This window comes from Bombina bombina, chromosome 4, assembly GCF_027579735.1.
Source record: "Bombina bombina isolate aBomBom1 chromosome 4, aBomBom1.pri, whole genome shotgun sequence".
NCBI classification, from domain to species: Eukaryota; Metazoa; Chordata; class Amphibia; order Anura; family Bombinatoridae; genus Bombina; species Bombina bombina.
Window position 1 is genome coordinate 76,900,046 of NC_069502.1, and position 16,302 is coordinate 76,916,347.

At 39.4% G+C, this 16,302-nt stretch overlaps 1 protein-coding gene across 5 annotated transcripts in view; it reads right to left on the minus strand.

The window, feature by feature from the left end:
• The window catches only part of NCOA1 (nuclear receptor coactivator 1), a 581,392-nt gene that overhangs the window by 281,735 nt on the left and 283,355 nt on the right, over positions 1-16,302 (minus strand). For all 5 annotated transcript variants that reach the window (XM_053709523.1, XM_053709524.1, XM_053709519.1 and 2 more), the window contains exon 2: positions 4,358-4,457. In XM_053709523.1, coding sequence (XP_053565498.1) covers positions 4,358-4,440 — 83 coding nt within the window. In that variant the 5' untranslated portion in view covers positions 4,441-4,457. The remainder of the gene's footprint in view (positions 1-4,357; positions 4,458-16,302) is intronic.

Below are 16,302 nucleotides of genomic sequence, written 5' to 3' on the forward strand. Positions count from 1 at the left end.
CTGAGCCATCACAGAGTTTCTCACTCTGGTGCTAATGACGGCTCAGAGCCGTCATGAGCACTCTCCCACCTTGAGGAGATCTGGGGGCTCCTTACTGATCCTACCCCAGTGATCGTGCCTGTAGAGTGACAGGCATCGCCGGGGCTTCACGTGATGCGCGGTGACATCACGCGCAATTACGTGATGACATCACTGCGCAACTTTATTTATACTTAACAATGTTAAGTATAGGAGGAGGGGGCATGCTGCTTAGAAGCCTGTATCTCAGGCATCTAAGCAGCTACAGACCCCCAAGACCCATTGTTGGAAAGGTAATCGCCTAACCTTTCCAACAGTGTAAGTCTTGGGGGTCTGTAAAAAGAAATAAAAAAAAATTCAAAATTTTTTCATAAATTTCAAAAATAAAAATAAATAAATAAAATATTAGCACCCAGGTGGGAAATGGCTTAGCAGCCAAAGGGTTAATGGGCATGGATTTCTAGATCTCATAATCAGAGCTAGCATTTTGTTATCTGGCAAGTGTTTCTGTTACAGTCCTTTAGACTAAAATCAGATGTCTACTAAGTTGACCAGTTTTCCAAGAAACCATTTAAAGGGACATGAAACCCATATCTTTTCTTTCATGATTTAGAAAGAGCATGCAATTTTAAATAACTTTCCAATTTACATCTAATATCTAATTTTCCTCATTCTATTCATATCCTTTGCTGAAAATCATATCTAAATATGCTCAGTAGCTGCTGATTGGTGGCTGCACATAGATACCTCATGTGTTTGGCTCACCCATGTGCATTGCTATTTCTTCAACAAAGGATATCTAAAGAATGAAGGTGTATCCTAGCCACTGCCTCACCAGCCTCTGACGTCACTGCACGTCACTGATATATATATATATATATATACACATACACACACACACATACACCTATTTCAAAGTACATAGAACATATTTCTCTATGTGCAGAGCATTGGAATATGAAATATTTACAGTAAATACACAGTATAACACTTTATTAAAATTAATATTGCATAAATATGATTTTACATGTTTTCATCTATTTAAAGGGACAGTATACTGTAAAAATGTTTTTCCCATTACTTTTTTTACCAGCTGCAAAGTATAACATGTATGAGATTTGCTTTTTTAAGGCTTTTATTACCTTATCTCTTCTATAACCCACTGGGAGTGTAATTTCTTCTACTGGCTTGAGGCCAAAAACTTTCAGGATTGGTGGGGATACCACAGGCTAAATAAACTATTTCAAATGGCAATATAAGGGTAATGGAAATATTTGTAAACAATCTAATACACTCCAGTAGGTAAAGTGGATCATTGGGAACAACTTAAAGGGGAGAAACTTTTTGAGTAAACTGTCCCTTTAACTGCAGTTATACATATGTATTTATATGTCTGTAAATACATATATATACACACACATAAATACATATGCACACACATAAACATACATACATATATATATAGATGGATAGATAGATGCATATACATTTTTATGTATCTTTATGTTAAAGCCCTTTGCATGCCTTTTTTCTAACACCTGTGACCTCATATCTTTGAGCCCTTATAACTTTTTTAACAACATATCAGATAGTGTTATTATGAGTGTAACTATACTTTGTAATGTATTTTTGATGTGTGATACTTTTTAACTAGAGATCTGAGGATGCTCTATCCTGACGTGCATTAACTTAAGCGATCGCATTTACTTTCAACTTGTAATACGAGCGATAAACCTGACACCCACAAACACCTGTGATAAACCTCTTTTCGCTTGCACGTAACTGTTAGCGCGCCACTCGTAATCTGGCCCGTAGTGGGGTTTGTAGCATGTTTTATTAACCTTTAATCTTCCTCTTTCATTATCATTTAACACAAATAGCAGACCCTGGAGAGTAGCAAGTTCAGGAGTAATTTGCAGACGCACTTCTTTACATAAAGGTTGGTTGATTCATAGGGGCTGATTTATTAAAGTGTTGATTCACAGGGGCCAATTTATCAAAGGAGGCGTATGAGTTTCTTAACTCATACGCCTCCTCTGTGGCGACGGACATCAATCCGCCCGATCGTGTATGATAGGGTTGATTGACACCCCTTGCTAACGGCCGCGAATTTGCAGGGGGCGGCATTGCACAGGCAGTTCACCAGAACTGCTTGTGCAATGCTAAATGCTGACAGCGTATGCTGTCGGCATGCAGCATTGTCCGCAAGACATTGATAAATCAGACTATAGAATAAACTTCTATTAGAGGTGATAAGGACAAACACTGTGTTAAGAATGCCTGGGATAACCATAAGGCTAGCCTACAAACACTTTATAGGAAATAGGGGCAGACTTCTTGGCGCTGTATCTGCTGTCAAAATCCTGTTTCTTTGACCTATTTTTTTAAGATTTTAGTACTTATTGAAGATGTGCACACTAGACTAGTGTAGTTCAAACCACAAAACAAAAAAAAGAAAAAGCTTTAACAGGTTAGAGCATATTATTACTGGACTGTTCCTTGCTAATAAAATATGTGTTCATCCCCTGAAAAGGGGTTAAACACATAGATAAAGGCCGCTCAGAGCAGCAATGAAGTAGTGGGAGCTAACTGAACACATCTGGTGAGCTGGTGACAAGAGATATATGTGTGCAGTCACTAATAACCAGCTAGTTCCCAGCATTGCTGCTCCTAAGCGTACCTGGGTATGCATTTCAACAAAGGATACCAAAATAAATTTGAAAATACAAGCAAACAGGAAAGTGTGTTAGGAATTAATGCTCCATCTGAATTATGAAATATTAACTTAGTCTTTCACATCTCTTTAAACCAGGGACGAAACTACAGGGGGTGCAGAGGTCACAATTATTTTTACAATAAAAAAAGTTGACCTGCCACTGCCTGCACTGATATCATGTGAGTGTGACATGATGCTTCAATAGTGTCTCTGACTACAGGGGTTAGTGTTTCTGTTTTACCCATTGGTGTTTGTGTGTGTGTGTATGTGACTGTGTGTGTATTTATGTGTGTGTGTGTGTATGTATGTATGTATGTATGTGACTATGTGTGTATTTATTTATGTGTGTGTGTGTGACTGTGTGTGTATTTATGTGTGTGTATGTATGTATGTGACTATGTGTGTATTTATATGTGTGTGTATGTGACTGTGTGTGTATTTATGTGTGTGTGTGTGTGTATGTATGTATGTGACTATGTGTGTATTTATTTATGTGTGTGTATTTATGTGTGTGTGTGTGTGTGACTGTGTGTGTATTTATGCATGTGACTGTGTGTGTATTTATGCATGTATGTGTGTGTATGTATGTGACTGTGTGTGTATTTATGCATGTATATGTCTGTGTGTGTGTGTATGTATGTGACTGTGTGTGTATTTATGCATGTATGTGTGTGTGTGTGTGTATATGTCTGTGTGTGTGTGTGTATGTATGTGACTATGTGTGTATTCATTTATGTGTGTGTGTGTGTGTGTGTGACTGTGTGTGTGTATTTATGTGTGTGTGTGTGTGTGTGACTGTGTGTGTATTTATGCATGTATGTGTGTGTGTATGTGTATGTGACTGTGTGTGTATGTATGCATGTATGTGTGTGTGTATGTGACTGTGTGTGTATTTATGCATGTATGTGTGTGTGTATGTGACTGTGTGTGTATTTATGCATGTATGTGTGGGTGTGTATGTTTGTAAAACCAGTGGGGGGTAAACAGTGTCACTATACAGTACCACTATATACAGTACGGGGGGGCTGGACCATGTCACAGACTACTGTGGTTACTTTATAAAGTACTGGGGCGGGTAGAGTCAGGCCAGCTATCTCACCGGCAGATTACTGTGTCACTGACTCACTATATACAGTACTGGTGGGTTAAACAGTGTCACTATATACAGTAATAGGGGGTCAGACCATCTCACAGACTGTGGGCACAGGGTACATCCTTTTGCAGACATGTAATCTGATTCCCATTTTTTTCTGTGTTAAATGTAAAAAAAAAATGTATCAAATTCATTTTTTTTAGGGGGGTGGGGGGGGGCCTTCTTAGATTCTTGCACCTGGGCCCTGTGGTTTTTAGTTACGCCTCTGCTTTAAACATATAACTTATAATCAAATTAAGGGAAGTGGTATCGGGTCACATGTCTTCTATGTGATTTGCTGTCTATAATTTGACTCCCTCTCTCTTGTGGACTCCCTATTCAACGTTTTCTCTCAGCTGTCACTATTTATTGCTTCAGTTTTGCCAGCCTTGCATGTTATTTGCCAAGCTAGAAGTTTCTCAGGGTACAATGACATTTGCTCAAGAATCAGAAAATATATTTGTTTGATAAAATAAAGAGAGCAAACTTACTTTTGAGGAGTATCACATAGTGAGGCTTTTCTCTTGCGGTCCTGGCTAGCAGGATCTGTAGAAATGTCCCCAAGGCCACTCATTTTGACCTATTTCACACCTGGAAAGGAGAAGAGAGGGTCAGCGACATTTGTACCAGAATCCTTTGCTCCATTAAAAACAAACATGGATCAAAGCTCAAATATGAAGACACCCATAACACAATATAATGATTTTAGTACTTTAAAAAAAAAATTGGATCTGCAGTAAACAAACTATGTTCTTTATAACATGGCTGGGATAACTTCCAAATATGTGGATTCTCAAAGTTCCAGGCAAAATTAAACAAAACAAAAAAAAAACACAATAAGGATTTTTTGTTTTTAAATAAACAATGCCCAATCTTGGAAGGGGTCAAACATGTCTATTAGTGTTAATTAATAACTTCATAAATAATTTTTTCTGGGAGAAGGTTTTAACTGCTACAAAAAGAAGAAATTTGAAAATCTAAAATATATTGGGGTCAATACATACACTTATTTCATGAAAACATTTGTCAATGATTGCATTACACTTTTATTACATAGAACATTTAATTAATGTTCAGTAGATTTTAATCTCCCGATCTCGTCCGACTGGAGAGATTGACGACTCCTTCCTGTGCGTGATTGGCTGTGCACGGGCAGGGGGCGGGATTGAACACAAGCGCAAAAACTTAAATTATGCTTACTTAATAATTTCCTTTTCTTCAGATGGAAAGAGTCCACAGCTGCATTCATTATTTTTAGGAATTCAGAACCTGGCCACCAGGAGGAGGCAAAGACACCCCAGCCAAAGGCTTAAATACTCCTCCCACTTCCCTTATCCCCCAGTCATTCTGCCGAAGAACAGTAGAAGAAATATCAGGGTGAAAAGGTGCCAGAAGAACAAAAATAACATACGCCCCGCAGAAAAAATACGGGCGGGGAGCATAATTTAAGTTTTTTTTCATAAATGGAAAGAGTCCACAGCTGCATTCATTACTTTTGGGAAAACAATACCCAAGCTATAGAGGACACTGAATGCAAAAACGGGAGTGTACAAGAGGCGGCCCATTCTGAGGGTACCTGGCCTGAAAACCCCTACCCAACAAAATCCCGCTTCGTTCAAAGCCGAGAACAACTTTGAAAAATAGTAAAAGGCCCAAGGACACTGACCCGCAGATAGTCCACAGCCTTGCTAGAGACCGCAGGAACTAGACTCGACTGAGTCAACAGCCTCCAAGAGACACTGTCGCCCAGCAGTCGGACTCCAAACAACACACCCCTTACTAAAGAAAGGGAACAAACTACCATATTCTTCCATAAAAAGAAAAGGAACGGAGAACACATGATTGTACTTCTAAAGCGAGGATAATCCCCCTTAAGGGACTCAAGGCGCTGCTCATTTTATCAACTTCGAAAGGAGGAAAGGCTGAGGAGACCTCGCCAAGGATCACACTTGCAACCCTCGGTTTGCTACAGTGCAGAGTAGCCACAGTGCATTAGTATTCTGAGCTAGCTTCCAGCTACCATAAGGAACTCCAGAAAAAAAACCTAAAAAGGGCACAAACACAGAGCAAAAAACAGAGAAACCGGGTCAGGCTAACAGAGAGCCAACCAGTCTCATAGAAACAAGGGGAGGCAACACCCAGACCCCAGAAACAGAAGATAGGATCCTTCAGATTGCCAAGTATCCACTAACCAGCGGATAATGTCACAGGCTATCTAAGAATCGCCAGTCCTTCCCACAAATCTTGAACATGGAGAAAGGAGAAACCTCAAGAGGCTTACTGTACCTCGAATGCTCCGAGGACGAATTTAGCAGAGCAACAGATCTCAGATCTTGCTCCAACACCGGACCAGCCCAAGCAACAGACATGTCTGATAGACAGGGGGGACAGAAAGACCCCAACCACAAGCCCCCAGGGAATGGAAAGAAAAAGGGGGGACTCACCCACCCCAACAGAGCTCGGGTGCCAACCCAATCCGCTCCTCCAAAATAAGGCACTCCAAAGGAGAACCCCCTGGGACCTGGAACAGAGAAAAGAGCAATAGATCCGTAGGAAGACCTGTCAAAGGTCGCTTAGACAGTCTCTACATAGAGAGATCAAATTCCAACAGGTGGAACAGAGCCCACAGAGCAGCAGATGCTGCCCCTTACAGTAATAAGCCACCTGATCCAACCTCCTACACACAGGGCAGGACAAAGACCCTCCAGAGAGAGGGAACCCTAGCTCATAAAGAAGACAAACTATCTCCTCAAAAGAGAAGGGCACAGATAAGAACAGCGTACATGTTAACATGAAGCCATAGTATGATCAAAACACAGACCGAATGAAAAATCACCCAGACACCACTGTTGACCCAACAGAGAAAAAACTCCCCACAGAGGAGCACACTCCGTCCAAAGAACAAGTCAGGCCTTAAAAAGTTTATAACCAGTACCCAAAGGTGGATGTGAACTCTGGCCTTCCTGCTAGCAAGCCCAGAGAGCTAGCCCCTTTGTCGCAACATAGGGTCCATGAAAAAAAAAGGGTCGTCCCGAACCAGTCCCCAGCATCATAAGTCTCCAGACATCCAAGAAAGATCCAAGACAAGAACCCTGCACCCAGGATCGCCCTAGAACGAACGACACCCTCAGGGAACACAAGATACCCTGTCTGAAGCAATCAGACCTCACAGGGGATGAGAACCGGGAAACCCGAAGGACGGGTACAGGACTCACTCGTAATTCCCAGCCCAAAGGGAAGAGAACACCCTAAGCTGGAGGTCAACACCCACCCAACAAGGTACTAGGCCGGGACAAAGTCACGCAATTTCTCTACAGCCCAAAGGCCCCAAGGGCAACACTAAGGGAAATGAGAATGAGAACAGAGTCAACCGAAAGAGAGTAGAAAGAAAGGTTAGTCTCCATAATCCTTTCAGATTAACGTTCCAGAGGACCACACCCAAGGGAGAAGAATGCAAATCATCCCGAACTCAGGCAGAAAAACATACGCTAAGCCCCTGATATGGAGACGACTAACTCCCGAAGGAAGACAGAGCCTCACGGCCTTCACTTCCTAATTAAGCAGCCAAAGCCGCCAGAAAAAATGGACGAAGTCCAGAAAGTCTCGACCCAAAGGAAGAGAACCTCTAAAAAGGAACAAGTCCTAAAATTACACTTCCAAAGAGACAATGAAAGGCAAAATCGTAAGAACGGCGGTATGAAGGACCTAAATACTCCAAGCCTCCAACCCACAACGGGAAGGAACACTCTAGTTCCCGAAAAAACGACTGAGTATGTTGCCGCGGATCTCAACGGAGTCCCGGCCCACTAGATTGAAAGGCGAATGAGGACTGAACCAATCCCCCATGCCCCTAAGCAACCACTGATCCTCAAGTCCTCTCAGGATGCTAGTTGAAGCTTGTAAAATAAAACAAGAAAAGAACACAAAGCATATTGTGATAACTAGGCTCCCTCACCGGACAAACCGGACATAAAAAAGGTGCCACGTGTCTGAACTAGGCCTCAAAGACAGATGGATTTGTACCCAGTCAGGACCAGCCTGAAACTAAGGGCCCCAGCACTGTCAAGGCCACATAGAGTCTCCCCCGATGATGGAGGGATAAAGAACAGTCAGACAGACTTTTGTAAACAGTGTGACCACAAAATCGCGAGTATCAATTCCAGAGAAGAAAGTTCCTGAAGGAAACATCACCCACAACATGAGCTTTAGACCAAATAAAAATCATCCTCACTGGATGAAAAATAAAAGAAGGCAACCCTTAGGTTATCGCCCAGAAAGAACAGACAGACCCGCAGGACCAGCTCAACAGGGGTCCGAGACTTCCAAGCTCAGAACTGGAAAAGGATACACAAATAACAAAGACTATAAGAAGATTACATCATCCCCTTATGTCTATGTATGCAAGCCAGTCGAAGAGTAAGACTGAGAATCCCCAGACCGATAAAGAGTGGGATCCTCCAGCAACGCCAAAAAAGGGGCTTAGTAGAACACGAAGAGGCGCCAGTCTATAACTAAAGGCGCAACATACCTCCGCCGGGACAAAAGGAAACACCGGCCCCGAAGGTTTACCCCCTAAGGCCTCAGGGGCAGTCGCTCCCCTGGAAGCCTGAACTGGACTAGGCGATCCCACACCTGACGAGCCCTGGTTAACGAAACACAGACAATATCGTAAGCACACTCCCGGGAGGTGCATATGCACTGGCGCCAAAGATATAGCCAATGCGGAACCGTGTCGTAACCTCCGGTGGGAACAGGCCACACTCCCTAAAAAGGATAAGTAGTGTTTGGGAACTCGTCTCGTGAGAAATAGAATCCCCAGAGATGGATGGCTCAGTGGGCACCTGATTCCCCGATCCCGAGGAACAGAGCACTCTAAAATGGCATTCGGAACATAACTGATGGGAATGTATCACCCAGGCCAATTCATATTCTTCTGAATCAGAGACATCCATCTCCAACATCCTCCATAACTGGGACACTGCCACCTCCAGAGAACCAGACACCAGCGGACCAGGATTTCTCCGTCGCCACACGGTCAGGAAAGCAGAAATGGAGTCACAAAGTAAACTGTGCAGTCCATGCAAAAGTGCGCCCGACCGAAAAGGCTGCGTCACTAGATATAGGCCGTTATATTCCAAAATAGACGCGAGCCGAAGCAACACTACACAGTAGCAGACAGAATCAGATAACAAACATAATTATAGACCCCTCTGTTCAATAATCCTCCTCAGGAGATATTAACCCTTGATTCCTAGATACAAAAAGGAGCCTCACTGAGACCCTATGTTAAAGTTATCCCCGAAAGGATGTAACCCCTCTCGGATAAACAGTTGAAATTACAATACATCCATGATGAAAGTAAAATGAAACGATCTTACCGGAATCTACGCCGTGGAACAGGAACACGGCCCTTCAAGTGTGACAGATAGTAGCGTCGCTTCTGCCATGGACTTGAGAGAAAAAAGCAGGCAGCGAAACTCGTCAATGCTGATTGCTTGTGGAGCTGTTAATATGAGTCGGGATGGTTTTGCAAGAAAGACTCTCCCTGCATCTCCGGACTCTAACTTTCGCCCATGCTCTCACAGAAAGACTGACAGGACTACTTAAAACTCCAGTCCCATGCCGAAGAGTATTACCCTCCATAAGAGACTATCGAAAACTTCTGACACTTCTCTGCCAACCTCCTGGGACGAAAAGCAAAGAATGAATGGGGAATAAGGGAAGTGGGAGGAGTATTTAAGTCTTTGGCTGGGGTGTCTTTGCCTCCTCCTGGTGGCCAGGTTCTGAATTCCCAAAAGTAATGACTGTCGCTGTGGACTCTTTCCATTTATGAAGAAAATAGCGCTCGTGTGCAATGTTAAATCCTGGCAGCAGATTCTGCCCGCCAGAGGACAGCTCGGGCAGACAGGGCCGAATATGTACGCCTCTGTCCACCCTTGATTGATAAATTGAGCCCTTTGTTATAACTCCCTACACTTATGAATTAGCACACATGCTGCAATGATGTAAGAAGCTAAGGATATTCTATTTATAGATAATAACAGTCATATGGTCTCAATTAATAAAGGTAATAAATTACAGCAGGATGAAACAATGCCTAAAACAAACAATGCAGATCGCATTTTTCTAGAGCTGCAACAACTAATCGTCATAATCGATAATAATCGATTATGAAAATAGTTGTCAACGAATCTCATAATCGATTAATCGGTTTGCAATTAGTTGGTCTGTGCACAACACCAGCTGCTTCACTCCAATGAACTCCTGCACATGGTATTGTGTTTTATGGTTCTGTCCTTAGCCTAAAGGACATCTACAGACGTCTACTTTTCACTTTTTCAGGACAGTATACGTTTACAACTACCCCAGGCTTATGTGCAACCCAGATATAATAGTCATCATTTGGATTGTTTATATTAAATCAGGTGATTTGGAACTATCCTTTTCCTGATATAGTGCCAAGCTTGTTATTTACACCTAGCCCCTAGACTGATGGGAGTTATTTAAATTGATGTGCACGATTGTCTGTTTGCACAATTATTAGCGTATTTCTTGTTATTGCTGATTATATGTACTGTATAAATAAATGTGTAAGGCTTTGTCCTGTTATTGATATACAGTCTTTAGCGCGTTTGATTTGTTTTTTATTGTTTTTTTTTATATTTTTATTACATTGTGATAATATGTACCAGATTTAACCTATATGTATATATCTGTTATTTTTAGAGCGGACTAGATATTTCCCCTAACCTTATAGCTGGTTATTTACCATTGCATATAGATATTCAAGATATTTTTTATGTAAGAATGAAGTCAAGGGTTACTTTATTGAGAGGCCCCTTGCCAAGGTGAAAACCCCTTTGCATTGGTGAAGAGCTAACAAAGATAAATATCCCACTTTGGTGAAATTGGCAAAACCCTACTTATACATCTCAAGCACCTCAACACCATCTTAGTGCCTTTTTTCTGATGCAGGAAATATAGCTGCAAACAGAGAACCAGCCATAGCAAGAAGCATGTGGACATGTTGATATTTTTGCATTTCAATGCAAAGTTTCTGAAAGAGTGAATAACAGAATGTTATTAACAGTGATAGTCTAACTCTTTCTAGTTCTACCTCTTTTCAAACAGTTTTTGGTTTTGTTTTGTTTAATTATAAAACTGTTCTCTGCTGCTTAAAAATTGGACAAACAGTTGTGTTAATGTAAAGTTTTAGTCTGAAGTTTATATTTGTAACACTCAGTATGTGGATTTTATTTAAAATATAGGAAACAATTATTGATTCTTTTTTTATCCGATTAGTCGATTAATCGAAAAAATAATCGCTGATTAATCGATTATGAAAATAATCGTTAGTTGCAGCCCTACATTTTTCTTATCAAAAGTAGAAGACAGAGACAGGAAAGTTTTTAAGTTAATAAAAAATATACCATAAATGTAAGATTTGTATAAAAGAGTAATTATATTCATTCACTTGCTGCTTCAAAGTTGTTGTTTTGTTTTTTTTAATTAATTAAATACACTAGAAAGTTTACAGAAACACAAAATTAAAGATCATACCGTATTGTAACACTGATCCAATATGCATTGAGAATCAACAGGTATTTGTTGTCCCCACACAATATCAGTGGAAATACAGAGGGAGAGAGTTGCGTGTTGCACATCATTTTCTACAGGATACCTATTTAGCGCCGAAAAATAACTTAGGCGTGTGCTTAGATAAATGTAGCTATATTCCACACAGCCCCTTTTGCACCACCCTTAGGACATAAATTACAATAATAATGCCAAATATAGCCCTGAGTAACCGCACTCAGCTCTTTTCTGTGCCGTAATAATTTGTGTAATAGTACAACACACAAAGCTCTGTGCAAGTCAAGAACTTTGAGTCTTGCACTATTACACTAATGATTCTGTCCCTGAAAATATTCGAATGTCGCTACCTGGGGCCATATTCGTTTATACAAACAAATGCCAAACACACATGTCTTGCAAAAATGACATCTACTTATTTGTTAGAGCATAACATTTGGCATTATTGAACCAATACCCATACAAGTAAAATCACATTTGGGAACCACAAGCAGTGCATCTCTCCAACAGGAAATTAACAGTGATTGGTGGCTATCTGCAACTGCTGTTCTTGATTGGCTCACTGGCCACATCTTACTGAGTAATTGCAGAGCTTGGACATTAGCTATGTGTCTAAACTCTTTGCAAGGGGTAAGAAGTAACACAACAATTACATAATCTTATGAATTGGAGACCATGGTTTTTTCTTTACAATGTCCCTTTAAAGGGACATAAAATCCATTTTTTCATGATTCAGATAGACCATACAATTTTTTTTTTTTTTAAATTTATTTATAAACCAACATGAGTACAAAACACAAAATCCGCCACGCAGGGCTTAGTGTGATAGCCTATTACAAAAGAAATTGATGCATTTATCTTAACTAAATAGTAATGATAGTACATATCTTTTGTTAACAAATTGATACATATTATACTCAATGAAGGTATTTTCTATTTATTTTATGCATTTAATTAAGAGAGAAAAAAAAAAAAAAAAGGAAAAAATAAAAAAGAAAAACAACTATATTCATTCAATTAGTAAACAGTTTGCTTCAGAGTCAGTTTCATATTCCTCAACTAAATTATTGAGGAAAGGGAGATATGTATAACTACAATATGGGGAGAGGAGGAGGGGAAAGGGAGGGCGGGAAGAGAGAGAAGGAAAAAGAAGAGAGAAGAAAAAAAAAAAAAAAAAAAAAAAAAAACCGAGGGGGGATTTTGAGTGTTACCATCGATCTAGTATCACTACTTCAGAGTGCCTAAAGGGGTAAATTAATTGATCTATTTCTTCTGGTGGAAAAATCCTAATAAATGTCGACCACTTTTTAAAAAAGAGCATTATCTCTCTTTCAGATGTTAGAGTTGTGTCCATTTGCTCGATGATGCATTGTTTTTTCATGTAATTTTTAATTTCCAAAATACTAGGTATCTTGGGGGCACGCCAGTTCTTAAGAATTAAGTTTCTTGTTGCCAAAATAGTCACATTTCTAGCCTTCATGTGTTCAATAACCATGGGTGATTCTTTAAGAAACACAACTTCCGCCAGAGAGATTGAGAGAGGATATATCTTCAATGTTTTTTTGAGCCAAAATTCTACTCTTTGCCATAGCTGTTTTATCTTCGGGCATGCCCACAGCATGTGGACAATATCAGCTGCTAGATACGCACACTTTGGGCATATATTGAATTCATGGTTGTGCCATTTATATCCCTTTAATGGAGTGTAATAAGATCTATACAAAAGTTTAATATGTGATTCTCGCCAACTTGCGGATAAGGTAGTTTGGGCCGTTATAGATATAGATTTTTCTACCTGTTCTATCTCCAAATTTAATTCTGGATATATGAGATTCCATCTCTGCGTTATCTGATTTAAGTTAGAGTTTCCATGAGAGCTAGTCGCTAATTCATACCAGATTGAAACAGAGGTTAAGTCATTTTTTGCAAGAATAGGCCAGCTATCTAATTTTCCCCATGTCCATACCCATCCGAATTTCTCAGTGAGAGAAAAGAGGTAGTGTCTCGCCTGTAAGTAAGCAAAAAAGTCCCTATTATTCAATTGGAACTCTTGCTTTAATCTATCAAATGATTTTACTGATGAGGTATCTTGATTAGACCATACAATTTTAGAAAACTTTACAATTAACTTATATTATTTCTTTTGCTTCATTCTCTTGGTACCCATGGTTGAAAAATATACCTAGGTTGGCTGAGAAGCAGCAATGCACTACTGGGAGCTAACTGCTGATTGGTGGCTGCACGTATTTGCCTCTGTCATTGGCTCATGTAATGTGTTCAGCTTGCTTTGCATCGTTACTCCTTCAACAAAGAATACCAAGAGAATGAAGCGATAATAGAAGTAAACTGAAAAGTTGTTTAAAATTGTATGTTCTATCCAAACCATTAAAGACATATTTGGGTTTCATGTCCCTTTAAGCACATTTTCAGCACAGACTGGGTATCTTTATTTGTTTCTTTTCAGAAGGAGTCCAGCGGTGTTATTGCGAGGTGTGTATCATCTGTAACTAATCTCCCACCAACACACAGAGTCATCTCAGCCCTTCACTACCCCCATACAGGTCCCTACAGCAGTTATATACTATATACTGGAAGGAAATAGGAGAGGAGGAAATAAGACGTTTAGTGCACCAGGGGAGACATTCTGAGCAGGTTCCCGCACACACTGCAGCTAATGGACTGGAATCAATAGGAGCAAATAGTGTGTTTTATAGCAACTCAGGTCTGTCTGGAATAAACCTTGAGATTACTTGTCTCTTATTTTCTTCTTGACCTACTTGCTGCTTACATGAAATGTTCTTGCACTTAAACATACTGAATATATATACTGTATATATATATATATATAAAAATGACAAGAGTATTGCATTGAGCAATGATACTTTTTTATTGGACTAACTATACATTTATAAGACGACAAGCTTTCGGAAGAATGTCTTCCTTTTTCAAGTCTGAAGCAATACTGAGCAATATATATATCCAGTGAAGTAGCAGGGTGGGGGCAGTATAATATTTTATAATTTTAACATAACTGTATTTAATATATATTTAATGATAATTTGTGCAATAAAAATTGAACATTTTTAATATGAGCTAATTTAAGCTTAATGTTGACTATATATATATATATATATATATATATATATATATATATATATATATATATATATATATCTATCTTTGTAATATAATTTCACTATTTATTTTGCACCCTTATCATGTAGTTAAGCTCAGACAATTGAGGATCTTATTTTAGTCTCTGAACTGACAAAAACCCACTGCAGACTTCTCAAGACCAACCCTGCTATATAAACATTAAAAAAACATAATGAGGCCCATTTATCAAGCTCCTTATTATCAAGCTCTTGTGAGCTGCTGGTGCAATGCTGAATATGGAGAGCGTATTGCTCTCCGCATTCAGCGAGGTCTTGCGGACCTGATCCGCACTGTCGGATCAGGTCCGCAAGACCTTTGATACATAGGCCCCTAAGACTTGACTGATATGTTATTCTATAGCAACACATCAGAAATGACTTTGTAATTACATTGTGTTTACTATCCCTTTAATGTTTAACCTCTTAAGGACATATGACAGAATTTTTCCATCATAAAACAATTGAGCAAACTGAAAGCTGTGTCCTTAAAGGGTTAAGGTTTTAAAACTTTCAAACATGTCTATATGTGTTTGTAAGAAGAAATGTAAAGAAAATAGTCTAAATTAGCAGCACACAACAAACTAGGTCTACGTTTTAAAGGGATATGAAACCCAAAAAATGTATTTTGTGATTCAGACAGAGGATACAGTTTAAAAATGTTTCCAATTTACTTATATTACTTATATTATCAAATTTGCTTTATATTCTTTGTTGAAGAGATACGTAGGTAAGTGTCCGGAGCACTACATGGCAGGAAACAGTGCTGCTGTGCTCTTACAAATGGATATCATTCTTGCAAAACTGTTGCCATATAATATCCCAGACACGTGCATGCTCCTAAGTTTACGTTCCTGCTTTTCAACAAAAGATACCAAGAGAGCGAAGAAAATGTTATAATAGAAGTATATTAGAAATGTGATTAAATTCTTTGCTCTATCTTAATCATGAAAGAAAAATGTTGCGTTTCATATGTATCCCTTTAAGCGGTTTGGATATAGCTATTTCAATAATCAGATCTGGATATTCCGAAGTACCTTAAACAAGGTTACACGGGGACATTGTGTGTAGCTTGTTCTATCAAACGTGATACATAAAAGAAACAATTTAAATAGAAAATGTGTCCTGGTCATTTACTAGAGATGAAGCAAATCTTCATTCATCTTTTCTCTATTAAACCTCATTTATCCTGGGATCCGCCCTTCAAACCTAATGTTCTCCATAGATTCATCAAGTTTCCCAGGCTGTCAGCAGAGGTGAACGGAACAAACGTTCAGTTATAACGACTGACGCAGGCTAGTAGCTGTGACTTGTTAGGTGAGGCATTCCTGTAAATCTAAGTACCGCACTTACATACAAAGCATCTCTAGGTATAGAACAAAGGAGCTCTCGCAGCTGAGCAAACCCTGTTCTTTTAGATTCTAATACATTTTCATCATGATCTGTACGACAATAAAACAAATCATCCAGCACACATGGTTTTAAAGGGGCATTTATTTTAATTCCCTTCTTCAATATGAATTGGCAGGGGCTAGTACACTACAACCAAAAAGTAGCTAACACTTATATACTTGTATACAAAGTATGGCAAAAGACTGCACTCTCAAAGAGTACTGGACACATATAATCATATCATACAGAACAAACTGGGTAATCTGAATGCACATCCAGTCTGCGCTAAACCAACTTCG